Source organism: Emys orbicularis, chromosome 6 (genome assembly GCF_028017835.1).
Source record: "Emys orbicularis isolate rEmyOrb1 chromosome 6, rEmyOrb1.hap1, whole genome shotgun sequence".
NCBI lineage: Eukaryota > Metazoa > Chordata > Testudines > Emydidae > Emys > Emys orbicularis.
In genome coordinates, this window is record NC_088688.1 from 118,971,118 (window position 1) to 118,990,021 (window position 18,904).

The window sequence follows — 18,904 nt, forward strand, 5'->3', positions numbered from 1 at the left end:
TAAAATCCAACGGACTCCCATGGTGCAGAATAAGGCCTTCTGCATGCCTTCAGCCCCCATCGGTGGGAGTTGAGGCTGTTGAATATAGTGCAAGAGGTGCTTAGCACCACTTGAGATCAGGCCCATCAGCAGAAAGGCAACCTCTCCGATTACATTGTAGTCTCTACAATTCAGGACTCAGTTAACAACCCCTTGCATTGTGTTTGGTAGCAAATAAGTAGCCCATGCAGAGCACAGATTAGGACAGTTCTGCAAATAGGTATGAAGAAGAGGTTGAACGATTTTTTCGCTTAGGTTTAAATGCTGTCTGCCAAACCACACATTTGAAATGTAGTAGAAAGGTCTTTCATAAGGTTAGGCAATAAATTCTAGTGGTAAATGGCATGACAAAGATATAATATGCAATCAAGCAACTGTGAGTCATGCACTATATTCCATTCTTACTGTTAGACCTTAGGGTTTTGCTTTTTTTATTAATGAAAGCAGATTTTTATGGCAGTGAAAGTTACGCACAATTTTTAAAAAATGAATGTTACAAATAGTGAAGATTATGGGTGGAATCCTGGCTCCAATGAAGTCAATGGGTCCAGGATTTTACATGCTAAGTTTAAAGAGTATTTATAGGTAATTTAACATAAGCACAAATAGGAATTTGAAACCAGAGGAATATGGACAAACCTTTTCTGAAATCTCTCTACTTGAGAATCTTTCCTTTTCCCATGTTCAGTATTACCCTTAATTAACGGAACAGAGTGAAATCAGGGATGAATCTGGCCATTTAAAAAAAAAAGTGTCTCTAGGGTCTGATCCAAAACCCATTGGATTGACCCTTTCCACTGACTTTGGTGAGCTTTGGTTCAAGCCCTTAGTGTCCATGAAAAGTGCCAAATTGATAATCCTGGAGATTAAAGCCCTCTGTTTACACACAAGACAAGCAGAGCGTAGGCAGCAGCAAGACTGTCAATGCGCCTCCCTCCCTGATCTACACTGTCTCTCTTAAACCAGAGAGTTGTTTAATCTCTCTGGCCATTCAATTCTTGGCCTCTCTTGCTGGTGAGTGTATTTTAAACCTGGACATTTATCTCTCAAGCAGTCATATTATGGTTACATCCTGTATGATCAGCCTTGATTTTGGTGGAAGGAGGAGCAATTCCATTGATTTTAATGGCGCTGTTCCTGCTCATCTCAGAGCTGAATTTGTCTCATGGTCATTACAAATCTGGGTGTGATTCAAACTCGTGACTTGGAGGTGAGTCTCTTTATGTCATTGCCAGCTCAATAAAACACCCACACTCCCTGGGTTAAAATTTCACTTCATCCTTGATTTTTTAAGTGTCAAAGCAGTGAACATAACTGCAATGTTCTTCATCTCTTAGAGCTTAATCCTGCATCTACTGATGTCAATAGCAAAACTTTCATTGATTCAGTGATGCAAGATCAGGATATTAAATTGTCTTTGTAGAGATCAGGTGATAAGCACTTAAGACAGATTTCTAAGATTTATACAATATAATTTTTATGGTAGCATTTATTGTAACTTCTGCACTGATGGGTATTATTTTTTTTTCTGAAGTAATGTAAAAGTGATGCACAGATCAACTGTGTTCATTATGTAGTTTGAAGTGTTGCATTATTTTATTTCATTTTGTTTGTAGCATTTTTATCCACACAGATTACATTACAAAACACCAGGCAGTTTCTTTAACAGAAAACCAGGAAACCTTTTCAGCAGCCATAATCCTCTATTACTTTTCTAGTCTATGCTCAAGTGTAATTGTATCTTCACCTCATCATTGTCTAGAGAGCAAACAAAAGAAACAAAAACACAATGTGTGGCCTGATCCTAACAAGTGCTGAGCGCCCTCCACTCCTAGTTGACATCAGTGGTGACAGTGCTGAGTCCTGCTCAGGACTGGGTCCATACAACTGATCTGAGTTTTATAGAAATATTGTTGTCCCAATGGCACTTTTCCCTTTCCCCTTGTGATTTTTGTGTTTGTTTGTTAATGTAATTTCTTCTCCTTCCCTCATCCCATGCCTTTGTTTTGAGCAGTCTAATTTGGCTTATTACATTAAGCGCCAGTTTCTGACACTCATGTTGAATGGCACCTTAGTTTGTGAACAGTCCCACTGATTTCTAGCTGACTACTCATAGAATAAGGGACTACTCAGTGTCAGGGTGGCAGAATCTGTCCCTACATCATAAGCCTAGTTGAGACGGTGATATAAAATCATCACGCTGGTTGAGACTGTCACTTCTTGGAGTATGGGCTTTGTATTTTCCATGTGTGTGAAGCATCATTCACAGCAATGCTCCTATGGACATTTTAATCACTAATAATAACTAACAATCAAAATAAATAGATAAATGCTAATCAGTAATTAAGTCACTTTAGGTCTCATTTTCAAAATGGTCATAACCACGCCTCATCAGGGGCTGGATTTTATGAGGTACTGAGTACCATTTGTTAGAGTTGAGCACCTTCAGTAATCCCTGAAGTCGCCTCCACACCTTGTTAATAAGCTTCAGCCACATCGTGCTGATAGAAACCATTGGTCTGAAATGATCCAGCTTTGTCCTCCCAGCTGTAAAGGGTTTCTGCAAGTTGCTAACATCAGTGCTATTTAAAGAAGTGTTTTCTATCAAATGTAATAGGACTTTTTTTTTTAGAAAGTATTGTGTCAACTCCCTGTGTGGGGCTTTTGCCGCATGCCTCATATTTTTAATCTGATTCTAATTTGCAGACACTGTACATGGGGACAGGTATATGTTGTGTGGATGTTTGTTACTTGTCTTTCCCATGGGATTATGAGACCAGAGGCTCTTGCATTCTGCATCCATTTCCAACGAGTGCAAAAATCCAGTCCAGGGTTTATTTATGATATTCAGAGGCGATGTTTTTTCTAGTGATGCCTGAGGTTACCCTGAGTCTGTCAGCCCCATAGAATGCAGAAGAGACAGAACTACATTTCCTTTACCAGCCAAGTGGATTCTAGCTCTCTTTGTTTTTAAAAGCATGGAAGGTAACACACTAAGGAGCAAGGTCTGAAGCTTATGGGTATTGACCTGATTCTGCTGTCAGATGCACTCACCGACCTTTATGCAAAATTTGGGGAAGTTTAAATCCACATCCAGAATTCATCTCAACACTCCTGGTGCTTTAAAATTCCACCTGTCATTTAGGAAAGGAGAATCTCCTTGTAGGAATTCAAATGTTATTCAACAGCATACGCCTTGTCAGGCAGAATATCTCCTGCAGGACATGTGGAATTTAAAGGCTGCAGGACTGTACTGTTATAACCAGTGATGAAATACTGGCCTCACTAAAGCCAATGGCAAAATTCCTGTTTTCTTCAATGGGGCCAAGATTTCACTCAAGATTTTCTAAAGTGCTTAGCGCCCAGCAATTCCCCTGAAAACCAATCCCCACACTGCCCCATTGAAAACACTGGGAGCTGCTGAAAGTTTTGGGAAACCTGGCCACTTGCTCTAGGGGCCTGAATGGGAACTGAGCTCTTTGAAAATCTGGCCTTTAATGTACTGTCCAGGTTGGCCAAAACCTGGAGCAAGTATAAATAAGGGGCAACATCCATCCACTAAGTGAGAGAAAGGGATACATGGCTTCATCATTTTTTCTATTTTCATTGTGTCGGTTTCATCGTGTTCCACTCCAGTCAGTGGATTTTTGTGTATATGTTCTATCTCTTTGCCAGATTCAGCAGCATCTGTATGCTTTTCTGGGCCGGGGCAAGGCCTTTCTTCTCGCCCTTAGGTGGAATTGGCTGGGGCAGGCCCCATTTTTCATCTAGTCCCAGGGTGACAGAAAGGGTTAATCCATCACAGATTGAATGTAAAATATGCATCTGATCCGCAGAGAGTGTGCCTCTTCCTTACTCCCATTTAAGTAAACTGAAATTGGGGGTTCTCAGCACCTCTCAGACTCTAAGCCAACAACTGGTGCATCATAAAGCACCTGATGCAATCACACAAGAAACAAAATTCTTTTTAAAATTCAGGGATGAAGGTATTTTGTTTTTCAGAACTCATAAATACGGCAAATGGCATCCTATGCTTTAATTCAGTGTCAAAATGTAATCTGTATTAAAAAAAAAAAAAAAGCAAGCCCTTGATAGCTCAGTGCTTTGAGCATTGGCCTGCTAAACCCAGGGTTGTGAGTTTGATCCTTGAGGGTTCCATTTAGGGAATTGGGGTGGAAAAAAAAAATCTGTCTGGGGATTTATCCTGCTTTGAGCAGGGGGTTGGACTAGATGACCTTCTGAGGTCCCTTCCAACCCTGATATTCTATGATATGCGTATGGAGCAGCCTGCACTGATAGTCCTTCTACTAGAGCTTTGTGGCTTTACAAAGGACTTTGCTGTTCAGGGCTTTCAAGCCAACAGCTTCTACAAACACCAAACTCACAGAGCTGTTTTGAATGTGAAAAGGATTGATTTATAACTCTGAGGAGGAAAAGTGCTTTTGAATATTTGTTTTAAACCTAGGGATCAAAGCTCATGCCAGGGGTGTCAGTATGGGCCAGTTGCTCAGGGAGAAGAAAGGGAAAACACAGGAGGTAAGCGTACTTGGCTAGGACCAGGAAGTTATTGGGGAGGGAGAGAGTGAGTGATCTGCGTGGCACCACAGGTCTGACATTCTGGCTGTCCATGTATAGAAAGCCCACTGACTCCTGTCTCAGGAGTTATCCACACAGAAATGGGGCTCCGTCCTGCATGACTGAAGCCAATGGAGTATTACCATGGAATTGTATGAGAGCAGGATCAGACTTGTGCTGCATAGTCAGGTTCAGTCTGGCTCTGTAAAGTTTCCCAGAATGGTTGGAAGGCTCTTGACATTGGGTCCCTTTCTTTGGAGCAGCTGCTTCATCCTCCGTATTTGGAGAGCTGCAGATCTGTTAGGGAGGCACTCTAGGCTAGGTCTACCTACATATCCCAGGAGCTAATCTTTGGTTTTATAGTACCTATAGAAAATATCAACATGACATTTAAATGTTAGGTAGTTGCTACCAAGTCTTCAGTAGAAGCTAGGTGCTCTGTTTGAAGAAAGAGAGAAAGTTTTCCCAATGTTAAGTTTGACTGAATAAACTCTGGGAACTTCCAGGAACTTTCCAGGAATAAAACCTGGAAAATTGACTTACCAATAAAATTACAACATTGGTGATTATTTTATAATTTGACTGTTCCATCTACTCTTCAGCATTCACACAGGTTAGTTAAATATTACATAATTTTGTAATTCTTTTTCTGCTTTGTATCATGCTATTTATTTCCGATGCCTGTGTGCATCATTACCTGTACATAGCCTGTATTGAGATGAAATTGTAATAAATAGTCATCAGAATATATAATATATATAAAATCAACACTTCATAAAAACAGAGTGGTATTCTTGTTGTCCGCATGTGCTGTTTTCCTATGACTGCAAACACGGAGGGCCCAATCCTGTGATGGGCTGAGAGCCCCCAGTAACAATGGAGCACCTTCACCTCCCACTTGGGAGAGAGTGTTGAGGGTGCCCAGCACCTCATAAGGGGTACTCCACACCTCTCAGGATCAGGCCCTATCACTGGAAATGCTCAGTATCCATCTACTTTCAAATTTAAACATGCAATAGATATTTTAAGAAAGAGGAGGAAAATATCACCGACCTATATAAGTGTAACATCTATTGTGTCCCCTTTCTACACAAAAACTTCAGCACAAGCTGATCGTTCACAGATCTGTGTCATAGGAGAGCACTTAGCTCTTCAGAGATTTACAAAGTCTCATATCAGGGCACTTGGTTGGTAATTTGACTTCTGACTGGTCACCCTGGACCGAGGGCCTTCGAGAGAAATTTGGGGCCCTGGTACATCACGTTCACTAGGGCCGCACCCCTCCCATTTCACCTCAGTTACAGATGTTTTGAGGATCTCCCTGAGCTTGGGGCCTGGTACAATTGTCCTCCCCTTGTCCCCTTCTCATCAGCCCTGCTTGCACCATTACAGCCAGTGGGACATTAGCCATTGACTTCAGTGGGAGCCGGATCAAGCCCTATGGCTATACTTTCTGGTGGTGTGATGTTATGTGGGTTATCTGTTTGGTGGAAGATATAATAGAATTACCCTGAGTTTTTCTTGCAGTAACTACTCGTGTACAGCCCCATTTAACTCAATGGACATAGAGCTAGGTTTGTGTGGTTTGCAATGAAAAAGTGACTTTTGAATACAAAAACTTTTCTTTTTGTTTAATGTTTGTGTGTGGAAATTTTTCATTGTTACAACCAATCCTAAATAGAACTACTTCATGTGTTTGTGAATCTACCCAAATTTATAAGCGTTTGCAGGATTGGGGCCCTATGAGTTTACAGTATGATTTTCAGCAACTTTGTAAAATGCTGAATGTAACATTTTCAACCAGATCATCCCTAAGCATGATAGATCCCATAAGGCACCATGCGGCTACCTAATTCATTTTTAATTGGCTTGAGGGCTCAGCAGCTCCATTAATTGCTCAGCACCCTGCAGGACTGGGTCCTATGTAACTTCCAATACAAATGTGGCGCTCATATAACATTGAATGTCACGGCAGGGTCATGGGCAGCCAGGCCTAGTAGTCGGAGGCAGAGTCCGCAGTCATGGGACAGGAGTCAAGAGTCAGGATATCGGAAGATCAAAAGCAAGAGACAAACTGGAGATCAGAACCACGTGTCGGGAACCGGAGACAGGACAGCTCAGGATATCAGGGGGTCAGAGGCAGGCGACAAACTGGAGGTCAGGAACCACAAGTCAAGCCGGGTCTGGATGCCAGGAAATCGAGTAGCAAGAGCAGGAAGTGTGGGGTGAGGCGAGCCCAGTTGTTCAGACAGCTGCCTGTTCCTGCTGGCTCCAGGACTCCACCAATTGGGCCTCAGGGGCAGAGCCTTACACTGGGGTGAGGCTTCATGGGTCCCAGGTAAGTCATTGTTAGCAGGCTACCAGGGGGAGGGTTGGAGTGTGGTTGTTTCCATGAACTCTGTGAATGTGGGTTTGAGCCCTGTCAGTCATGATAATAAAACAGACCTTTTGGGGGGTGAGGGGAGATAGGTGGCAATGCAGTTTTGGCCAAATCCATTAAACATTATTATCAAGGTATGTCTGTAAATCCCGAGTACCTGCCAAATCATCTGAGAACACTGCAACTTGTATTTCACATTGTACTGTACATCCATTTCCTAGTAGACAAATACCCACATCACAAGAACCATTTGCATAAATGACACTAATCAAGATGCCATCAACACAACTGACACTAATCAAAGCCTTTCTAGAAGTCTTACCAGTCATTCAATGAGCTATGGAAAACTATCACTGCAGAGGTGGTCCATCCAAGATAGGGGCGAGAGCTATTGACAAAGCAACAGAGGGATGCTTACAATGGTGTTGTCCATGATCATCTTCTTCTGCAAGTAAACAGCCCAATCCAAAGCCCTCTGAAGTCACCAGGAGTCTTCCCATTAACTTCATTAGGCTTTGGACCAAACCCAAAGATATGTCCTCAATAGCCACAGCTGTCAGTCCAACAATTTTCCTAAGCACTGTCACACAAACATTGTACAAACTCAAATGATCATACAACTGACTTATATTTAGAATCACCTGGACTCAGAAAATGTTCATTATAATGTCCTTTAATCCTAGCAGTCTACATTAGTATAACATAGATGAGTAACAATTGCAACTTTTCTGCAAATGAATATGCAATAGATAGAGTGAATGGTAACAAATTCACATTTCCTAAAAGGCCTGTGATCTGTCCCTTTCTATAATTTCTAATTTTTAACATGTTAATTCAGTGAAAGTGTAATGCCAAATATATAATGCATGATGCAATGGTGTAGATCAAAGTGTTTCAGGAACATACACGGTATTCAGATCAATGGGGCTCTGGCTGAACAGCAGAGGAACTCAATGTGTTAAAGGATGTTACAATGCTGTGGTTGACTTGGAGTTTGAGTTTATTGGTGGTTATATTATAAAATTTGGAACGTATGCAAATTTAACATTTAAAGTTTAGATAAATGGAAAAATACTTTAAAAAAGAATGAAGTCAGACTGTATATTGTAATCTCACTCAATAAAGTCAGTTGCTATTACTATTGCGTGTGCTTTCCAATTAAATAAGAAATTTCAGTCTCAGCAATACCTTTTAATTTTAATGTCAGTGATCGCACAGTACATATTTAATATAAAAATATGCTAATTACATGGGGCATGAGCCAGTAAATTACCCAGTTAATTTAAATTGATTTACACTGGTTTAAGTACACTTACTTTAGGGTTTTGCACTGGTGTATCCAGATTGATTTGCAATAAATTTAGTTAAGCTGGTGAAACTTTTCTAAGGTAGAAAAAATCTGCTGCCATTTAAAATAAATCTGTAGTCTGGAAAAAAGAAACGGCAGAGTCCCAAACAGCATACAGCACGCATTGTACAGCGTCCTTCGCATTCAGAGAAAATAACCTCTGACAGAGCTTGAATGAGAAGCCACTAGCGCAAACCCATCTCCATCAGCAAACATGGAGATTTATAGAGAGTTTTCTCTTAGGGCTTGTCTACACTTACAGCGCTGCAGTGACGCAGTTGTGCCGCTGTAGGGCTTAGTGAAGACACAACCTACGACAATGGGAAAGCTTCTCCCATTGGCTTAGGTACTCCACCTCCCCGAGAGGTGGTATCTATGTCTGATGGGAGAAGCCCTCCTGTCAACGTAGCACTGTCTACACCGGGGGTTAGGTCGGTATAACTATGTCACTCGGGGTGTGGATTTTGACCCAAGAGGGTCAGACCAGCATTCCAGAGAGCTCCTGCAGCAGCCTAAGACATGAACTGTTTAAACATTCTTTCTTCTATTTAATAATCCCCAGCTCTTTTCATCCCTAGATCTCAAAGCACTTTACAGAGGTGGTTAGTATCATCCATGCTTTACAGATGGGGAAACCGAGGCACAGACAGGTGAACTGACTTACACAAAGTCACTCCAATGGCTAATGACAGAAGCCAGACACCCTGAGTTCTTTTAGTCCAATGCTTTATTCACTAGGCCAGATTATTCCCTCCTACTCTACCTGGCCTTCAGTTCTAGCAAAGTCCACATTTCAATCCCTCCTTTCAAAACATTAAACAAATTAATCCCATGAGGCTTATCACCACCCTGGCACTAAATAGCACGGCCTCCCCTTTCTCCTTCTCACCACGAGAGGAGTTAATATTCTGGCATCTCCAGCCTGCTGCTTGTGCCAAGTCTAATAATGGGGGCTGTTTGCAGGGCTTTCCCCCCCAAAACCAAGCGACAGCTGTACAGATCTGATCCCGGTCTCTGGATAGCTGGTGACACAGAAGAATCCATTTAATTCCTTAATTATCCACACATTTGTCGTCACCAGTGATTTGTTTTACTTCTTTATTTTTGTTCCCGTCAGACTAAGGGAGAGAGCTTTGATTAATGACTGTCCATACATCCGGAGAGGCTGTGGGGGAGCAGCATCTATTTTCTTGCTTTGCCTCTAGGTGTGGCATGGCAATGGAAGCTTTCAAATAGCTCAGGCTCTCCTGGATCACAGGAGAAGTTTGCCAGGTAGATCTAAAAGACTGAAAACAAGGAGAAACTGGAACAACTAAACATCTACCCATGCCCTTTAAGCTGGGCTGGAGAGAGGATCACTGGGCAAGACTCCTGGAATCAAACTGAAAGTAGTTCCATCAGGGTCTTGAGAGGTTGTGGTAGTGATGGGTGCTCTCTTCTGGATGGCAATATTCTGCTTTCCTTCTAGCCAGTAGGTCACCATGTCTCCTTTCCCCTATGGAGAAAAATAAATCAAAGTGTAATAATAATACCACCTAGCTCTTATATAGTGCTTTTCATTAGTAGATCTCAATGTGCTTTATAAAGGAGGTCAGTATCATTACCCCATTGTACAGAAAGGGAAACTGAGGCCTGGAGAGACAAAATGACTTGCCAAGATCCCCCAGCAGGCCTGTGGCAGAGCTAGAAATAGAACTCAGATCCCCTGAGTCCCAGTCCAGTGCTCTAGCCATTACTACTGCGTCTATTAATGATGGAAAAAACACTTCATCTCTGAGAAAGTTTCACTAATTTTAATTATGGGTCTGTCAACACTACAAATACAAATACAAATGAATCAGGGGATGCCATTATCACAGTCTTTTCTTCTCATCCACTTACAAGACAATGACAATCTGTAGTGTGGGTTGGATCTAATTGTGTTTTTACCATATCCCATTACTGAGGTCAAAGCCTTAGCTAAAGTCCTGAGGCCAGGCCAGACCTTTAGCCTGGTTGTGAGACATAGTTGCAACATGGTTAGGTCCCACCCACAGTACAAACCGTAATTATGTTGTCATTGGGTCAGTGGGAAATTGTGTGGTAACTGGATCCCAGGATTCAGTTGTTCATGTGGTGTAGATAGGCATGGGCCTGTTTCAGAGCGAGGCCATGGAAATGAATTGTTTTCACAAAGCAAAACTGTGGGACACTTTGACATTTACCTGCATGCTTCGCATGGCAGGATAATTAACCAGACAGATATGGACCCAAAATGGAAAAAAATGGGTTCTAGATTTCACACCCTTCAAAGTCCAGGGCCAAGGGTTTTCTATCAGCCCCTTACAGAGCGAGAGAAGCTGCCTGCAGTGTTCAGTTTTGGATCTGGCTTCAGATTCCTCCCAAAGGTTGTGATTATTCAAGGTCCATTTTCACCACAAAGAGAAAATCCCACCGAGAATGAAATTACTTCCCAAAATGGGGGCCGTTAGGATTGACAGGTTCCAAACACAAAGTTTGTGTTCGTTTATTGTTTATCGCTATTTTCAAGTCTCGTGTTTGATTTGAAGCAGGCAGGCAGGGCGGCTTGCCAAGCCGTGAATCTGAGTGTGGAGCCCATGTTTGGGCCCTCGCTCCCAGAGTTGGCTGGGGCTGGGAGCAGCTTATGTCACCCTTGAGCAAACTCCGCTGAGTGATCCTTCCATGGAACTCCATCCAGGCCTCTTCAGCTGGAAGCACCGCTCAGATTCAGTAAAGCCCTTCTCTGAGCGAGGAGGGTATGAAGGATTAAAACAACGGCATTCCAGAAGACAGTTCACACTTTCCCCCTCTGAAAAGCTGAGCACAAATGCTGTATATTTACCTTGACTTGCAAATTCCCACGACACACTAATATGTACTCTCCAATCTGCTCCAACAGCTGGTACGTATTTGAACTGCATTGTATTTTAAGAGCTGGAAGGGGGGGGAAATTGCCATATTATTGTAACCATTTATCCACTGAAGACTTAGCCAGCAATGAATAGCGACTAAACTTCCATCTGCCCCCCAGGCTGCGTCGTTATTATTGAATGACACCTAGCTCTTTTCATTTCTTGGCTGTCACTACCATGTTATTTGAAATCCTCACAGATGAACTGAAAAGTCCTTGGTCTCTTTGTAAGTCATCTCAGGACACATACGTGACTGTCAACAAACACTTCACATCACATCCTGTATCCGATATTATTTTTCAGCTCTTTATAGCTGCCTGGCTGGAGTTGCTTGACAAGTGACCCTTTCATCTCACAGGGAAGAAATCCATATGGAGTTTTAGCCAGTGGCCACTGAACAGCCACTGCCTTTTCTGTGTACTCACTTTTGAACAAAGACTAAAGCTAAGAGAAATTTCCACCCACCCACTGCCTCCAAGCCTATAAATAAATAAAAAGAGGGGGGAGGTGCCATCTCCTGTAACTGTATAAATACTTCTACTGAATTATTCTGGCAACATGATCTTTTCTTTAACCAAGGAAGGATTTATACTCATGCAAAATGCTTATTGTCTCATCCATTGCAGGAGACTGGGAACCAGGACTCCTGGGTTCTATTCCCACTTCGGCTACTAATTCTCTGTGTGACATGGGACCAGACACTTAATTTACCTATTTGTAAAAATGGGGATGATTCGTGAGCTGGGGGTGGGAGGATTTTTCCACTGAAATGATTTTTTGACAGAAAAAAACAGTTTCCTTAAAATCAAATTTTTCCACAGCATTTTGATTCAGAAATCTCAGAACATTTCATTTAGATTGAAAAATGCTGAAATAAAATGTTTCCATAATTTCCAAATGAAAACTTTTCTGAACTATTTGCCCCACAAAAAGTTTTGATATTTTGACATTTCATCCCGATTTGGGACAGAAACAAATGTTATGTCCACACAGGATGGAAATTCTGGATTTCACGGAAGTTAATACTTCTAACCTATCACTGTGAGGTTCTCCGGGTTAGTTACCTACAGTGTGTAAAGCTATTTGAAATCCTCAGATGACTATTCCGAAAGAAGCATGGAAAGAGGAGAGGATTAAGGTCATAAAATGATAAGCTTTTTCTTAGCACACTGTGTTAGAGGTGCTGATAAGACATACAGAAGAAGAGGTGAGAGATAGGTAGAAATACATGACTGAAGAGAAGATGAAATGTGAGGGATGGAGAAAAAGATTTGGGAGTCATCAGCATAAAAGTGGTAGCTGAGCCTATGGTATCAAATGAGTTCACTCCAGGAGAGTGCAAAGGGAGAAGAGGAAGGGAGCAGACTGGGAGATCGACAGAAGGCTAATGAGGTTGCACACATAACTGAGAGCATGAGTTGAAGACAATGGGGGTAACAGATGTCACTGAGGGCATAATTTGTTCTGCAGAATCTTCATACTAGTGATGATGAGTGAGAAGGAAAGAACCCAGCTTGACTCTCAGATCCATGGGTCGAGTTTGCAAGGCTAGCAGTTAGGATGGGGGAGGAAACACACTTTCAATTTGTAAACTGGGCAAATTTGATATGGAATCAGTAAGGCACAATGGACATATTAAACCCCATCATGACAATTTTGAGAGTCACTTTTTGGAGTGGAACAGCCCTTTAAAATATATTGAAAAATTGCCCTGTTTTAATACATTTGAAAAGCATTGTAACCCCATCCAACAAAACTATGTAACCTTCTTTCTCTCGTGGATTAGAGGAACAAATATGTCTAAAAAAAAAAAAAAGCCCAGCTTTGGCTCATTCAGCTTTTTCTGGCCCCTGGAGCTCGGATCAAATCAGATTTCAGCTCAGCTAAAGATAAAGCCTGCTAACCAAACTCGGGACTCTGTCAGTCCCTGGGAGGAGCTGAAGAAGAAGAACTCTGTCCGCAGATTTTCTCATGAAGATTTCTTCCTGATCATTCTGCTGGACAACAGGGTTTGCTTCCCCATGCAACAGACTTCCCCCACCTCCACTTACTGAGGGTGCAGTTCCAATGGAGCCAGGTTGTCAAACTTTCTGTAGTCACTAGCAGTCCCCATTTAAAGGGAAGTTACACTGAGGAGGGTGGGCCATAGAACATATTATAGTTCTGCGATGAGCTCCGCTGAGTGCAGGGAAGGAGGACGAACAATGAACATTCCCTGCTAATCCTATGCATCTCCAGGGCCTGATTGCAGCCTGCCCCATCTCCTGCAAGGAGCTCTGGACCCTTGGAGACCCCTCTCTTGGGCCTGGAGGAAGAGGGGAGGCTGTCACAAGGCAGTGGAGCCCCCTTTTTCACAAGAGGGGAAAGTCATGCATGTAGGTTCCCCTCTGTCTGTGGATCTTGGCTGCACAGTTGAGCCCTCAAGTCAAAAGCCTCCTGAGGTTGGGAGTTGCACCCTCTTAAGCCAGGGCTGGACTCAGAACTCAGCCCTTTGTTTCTCCACAACTCATTAAAATGTGCTAAGCATTGCCCCAGCATTTGGCTTTTCTTTACCCTCACTGGTGGACTCCATCCTGGAAGCTGTGTTGACAGTGTCTCCAAACAAGCAGTACCGGGGCATTTTGGTTCCAACAACTCCAGCTACAACTGGCCCTATTGAAGGAAAGAAAGCCAAATATTCTGGGAGATGTTTTTAACTCACACTCAGAATGGACCTTAGGCTCATGTAACCTCAGTGGTTGCACAGGGCCCAGTGCCACACACAGCTCTGGTCCAGTGTCCCCAGTTCCCCATTTGTGGTCCAGTCTGGTTGCATTGCACCATGACAAGGTATAAATGATGATACTGTCCTAATCATCCCCTGCATTTGACAAGTTGTGCTTCACCTCCACTACTGACTTCCAGGTCCATGTAGGTGAGTCACTAGAAGCCCAAGAGCCTCATGAGCAGGGTAGGAGCTGGGATGGAGGGATCACAGTCAGGCAGGAGTTGCTATGGGTACACAGAAGGGTCTGGGGAGGAGGGCCTGGTCATAGATGAGCAGAGAGCTAGATGGGTCTGTGATGGGGTGTCTGCCCTACACTAGCATGTAAGGGGTTAAAAGAGGCCTAAGGAGGCTGTGTGAGGAAGTGGCCAATAGGAGGGAGGCTGTGAGAAGCAGCCAATCCGGGCCCAGCAGGCCTATATAAGAAGGGCCGCAGAGCAGAGCAGGGTGAGTAACTGTCTGGAGCTCAAGGAGGGAAGAGTGTGTTCCTAGGTAGAGGAAGGAGTGCTAGTACCTTGGACAGAGCAGTGCCTGACGGCTCTGAGGTGAGGGCAGAGCAGGTGCTAGGGGCCCGGGAAGAGGCCCAGGAAAGCATAGCAGTCATAAGGGGAGTTGAGGAGATGCAGCACGTGGTTGCCATTGACAGGGTCCCTGGGCTGGGACCCGGAGTAGTGGGTGGGCCTGGGACCCCCCAATCGCCACTGGGGAAGTGGCTGGACTACTGACAAAGATACTTCCCCCCTGGAAAGGGGAAACATGGATATGGTGACATGGCCAGAGGGAGGGCCAAGTCATGAAGAGGGTGCTGCGGTACTTGGATTGAGGCGGATCTGCAGGCTGAGACAACGATGGGAGAGACACCATCAGGAGAGGGCATACTGGCTGGCGGAGCTAATCCCTGTAAAGAGGCACCACTGTGGTAAGTGGACCCATGACAGAGTCTCCACGGGAGCTGTTCACACTAGGCCCCACAAAAAATACCTTAGGCTGGCCCTGCACACACTAAGCATCTGGAAAAGCAAGAGCAGGAACCAAGCTCATATATTGCTGACAATAGCAGAGGAACTTTCTATTCCTAGGTATCTCTACTGAATCTTAGCTTTGGTTCTGTGATGTCAGCCCATTCTGCTTTAAATTGAGAAGGGTTTGCTCTGTTGTTGCGATAACAAGGGCTAATAGTCTTGTTGGGGCCGCATTCCAAAGTGCTGAGCATCACAGCATGTGTGCTGGTCTAATCCAGACTCCGTATTGCCAACCAGGCATGCAGATGAGTGGGAAAATCAGATGGTGACCCAGATCAGGAAGCAGAGAAAGCATAAGTGTGGGAGATGAGTCAAGGATGTGAGGAAAAAACTCTTTTGGGATCACGAACAAACTAACTGGGACTAGCAATGGCAACAAAATTACCATCCCTGGCCTGTATTAGCATCAGCTTTCTCTCTCCTTCTGTGAGGCACAAGTGGGCTCTGCTCCTCCCAGTCTGGCTGGTGGGGCGCTCTTTGCAAAAGCATCCATGTCAGAGGGATGGTGAGGGCCATTTAAAACTCAACAGTTGCCACTCAGCAGTAACTGCCTTGTCACAGGATCTTGGATTCTAAGGATAAGGTGATAGTGCATCTACCTGGGGCTCAGCCCATGGCTGAAAATTCAGCTCAATCTTTACATAGACAAGACGCTATTACAAACATTTGCCAGATGGCAGCATAGCCACATACCTGAGTGGATTCCTGCTCGTATCTTTAGCTGGGTGTTGGGTTTGTGCGGAATCCTAAATGTCTTGCACACGGCCACCAGGTCTAGAGCCATACTTGCTATTTCACTGGCATGATGAATTCCGTTCTCGTTGGGTACCCCCGACACTACCATGTCTCAAAACAAAAATACAGCCTCATCAGCCTTCAACACGAGTCATTTTAAACAGGCATTTGCTAGAAGGATGCTGGCCTTGGCTAAAAAATCCTATTTCCCTTTCACACACTGGGTTAGCTCTAAGTTTAGGGCAAAAACCTCCAGAAACAAATCCAGGACAGAAAACACAGTATAATATTTTGAGTGATTAATTTCTAGAGCTGTGCAAAACTTTGGACTTCCCTCTTACCCCTCCCCACATTCAAGGACTCTGGAGAAGGGGCACAGGGCCTCACGGAGGGTATCAGCTCTTCTAGCTTTGGGTGGGGGTCACCAGGAAATGGCAAGGAACCCCAAATCCCTCAGGAGTCCTCTCCCATTCCTTCTGAAACTGGCTCCTACACTGAGCAGCAAGGGCAGAGATAGTCACTAGCTCTGTGGCTAAGGAATCCATTTGAGTAACCAAATGCTAGCTAAGATGTTCAGGATCCCTAATGTGTGCAACAGCTGCTGCAGCAAGTGGTGTTTCATCACTACCATTAACATTTAAGGGTTCAGAGTCCATTGCCCGCAAGATCCTGGAAGATTTGTTGCAAGAGTAGTCTTTAAGTGGCAGCCATCCCTTGCAAACCTACAATATGGGGGAAAGAATGAGTGGCGTCTTTTCTAAAGAACCCAGAGAGAGAGCCTCCAGCTCCATACAGAGTAGGAAGGAGGATAAGGCTACCACACCCTGCTTGAGAAGACAGCAATGATAACATTTGGGAGAGGGAGTCTTGGGCAGAAGGTGTGGGGTGGGGATGGGTTGTTGGCATTGGTTCATATGAGAGTCACACATTTCTGTAAAGCACAAGCCATCAAGTGAACCAGCCGCGATTGATCTGTTGTCAGCATCTCAGACTGGACCCTGCAGGTCACAGAAATCAAACTCAGAAGGATTTGTTCATCTCCACCCACTTCTCTCCTTTCATCAGATTTAATGGAATACTATGGACATGTAGGGGGGAAAATGAACCTTCATCGTTAGGGTGGTGTTAGAACTCTCCCCTATCAAAATGTAATTATTCTGGTCCTTAATGTGGCAATGAGCTATTCATATCCCCTGGACTGTTCATTCTTATGCTTTGAGCCCTTCTTCTCCTAAGCCTCTTATGAAATCCCCACTTGCCCACAGCACAGGGAACTTACAGGCATCTCCTATCGTCTCCACCTTGTAGACATCATAGTTGTCTATGATTTCGTCAAAGGTAGTGTAGAGTTTGTTTAAGAAGTCCACCACTTGGTAAGGTGTGCTGGTGCTGGATAGCTGAGTGAAGCCAACAATGTCACTGGTAAGGCACAACAAGAGAACATACACTGTCCAGTGAGGTGTTTGGCTAAACACCATCCAGTCAGGTGTTCTGGTTAAACATGAGCACAATGGCACATCTTCCCATGCAGTACTATTTTCTCAGCTGAAGGTATTGACCCCCCACCCCCAACATCCAGCCCTGAATTTGTGTTTTCATTCTGTTTGTTTTGAAGTCTCTCTTTCTGGCTGGGGATTTTCCTCTTTAAAACATTTGCTTAGGCAGAGAAGAGATCCCAACAGTACCAAAGACCAGACAGAACTAAGTCAGCTTCACTTTCCAACGGAGTAGACAATTTTTCACCTACCACCAGACTTTGTGGATAAAAGGTCCTTGGTTTTAGACTATGCACACAAGAAAAGGTGGACGTAATATCCTACCTCTGTCATGGACTGAGCCGCTGGCTCTTTAAATTGTTGGACAGCGACTCACTGCTGTACCTTTTACCATGCTGTTCAATGCCAAAAGCCAAATAAAGTCTGTGAAAACATGTTTGAGGTATGTATTGTTTTTCCCCCCATAGGGACCGATCCTGATGTCTTTACTTAGTCCAAACTTGGGCAATAAATATTTCTTTTAACTGCTAGAGGTGATGTATTACCGAGTGCTAGACTTGCAGCCATGTGATAGTCTCACTTTCCACTTCATTCATTTTAACATAAAAAATGGCAATTTTGTGACCTTTCATAGAAATTCACAAATTTGCCCTGAGGAAAATTTTGCCATTTTCCCACCAGCGATCACAGCTTTGATAGAAATTATGTTCCTGGAACAAAGGTTTCATCCATTGCATTTTAACAGCACTCCTTTCCACAGGTGGAAATTTGCAAACCTCCTTTATGGTCTCACTCAAACAAAAAGTTTAATGTTTGTGTTTCATGGACATTATTTGCCTCCTCTCTACAAGTGACTTGACCACAATTGTTTTGTGCAAGTAAATTATAGTCCTAAATCCACCCATTCCCACTTACCTGAAAAAGATAGTGGCAATTACGTAACTTTGGGCTTGTGAAGGTTTTCCTTGCCTCAGATCATCTGCTACTTGCTTGGGTAACATACCTATTTTAGAGCATAAAGCGAGATTGTCAACTATTATTGTAGGGTGAGAAATACATGAAAAGGATAAAATTAGCTTAATCTGATTTTTCCCCACTCAGATATAGAAAGCAAAAGAAATGTTTATGAATGTAAAATGCTTTGACATTGGAAAAAACATAGGAATAAAATCTGCCCTCACTTACAGCCTGCTAAATCCAGAGTAACTCTGTGGAAATCAATGAAGTTACAGCAGTTTGACACCAGTGTAACTGATGTCAGAACTTACCCATATGTGCTGCTTGTTATGTATTCTAATTATTATTATTACAACTAGTGTTACTGTTAGAGATAGGGTTGGATTGGAATCAAACATCCTTTCTGAATCCTAGTCTAGTTGCCCCCTGGATCTATACAGGGCTAGAAGAAAGCTTGGGAGCTAAACATTCCAAAGTCAGGGGAAGTCTAGATGTAACCAGGCCCATCACTGATTCTATCTTTCTTTACCTCTCTTTTGTTTTCCTCTGTCTTTTCTTTCCTGCCTTCTGTCTCCTCTTCTCCTGTGTATTTCATCTCTGGTCTTTTCTCTCTCCCTCATTTCTCTCTCCTTTTTCCCTTCTCTCCTTCCTGATTTCTCTCCCTTGTTGTCTCTGT

General features: G+C 43.4%; 1 protein-coding gene across 1 annotated transcript in view; it reads right to left on the reverse strand.

Moving 5' to 3' along the window:
- Positions 1-9,675: 9,675 nt before the first annotated feature.
- The window catches only part of LOC135879892 (atrial natriuretic peptide receptor 2-like), a 37,872-nt gene continuing 28,643 nt past the window's right edge, over positions 9,676-18,904 (reverse strand). Inside the window, exons 18-23 of the mRNA XM_065405923.1 lie at positions 18,187-18,274; positions 17,055-17,194; positions 15,734-15,886; positions 13,808-13,906; positions 11,185-11,276; positions 9,676-9,837 (exon numbers count right to left, since the gene is read on the reverse strand). Coding sequence (XP_065261995.1) covers positions 9,676-9,837; positions 11,185-11,276; positions 13,808-13,906; positions 15,734-15,886; positions 17,055-17,194; positions 18,187-18,274 — 734 coding nt within the window. The remainder of the gene's footprint in view (positions 9,838-11,184; positions 11,277-13,807; positions 13,907-15,733; positions 15,887-17,054; positions 17,195-18,186; positions 18,275-18,904) is intronic.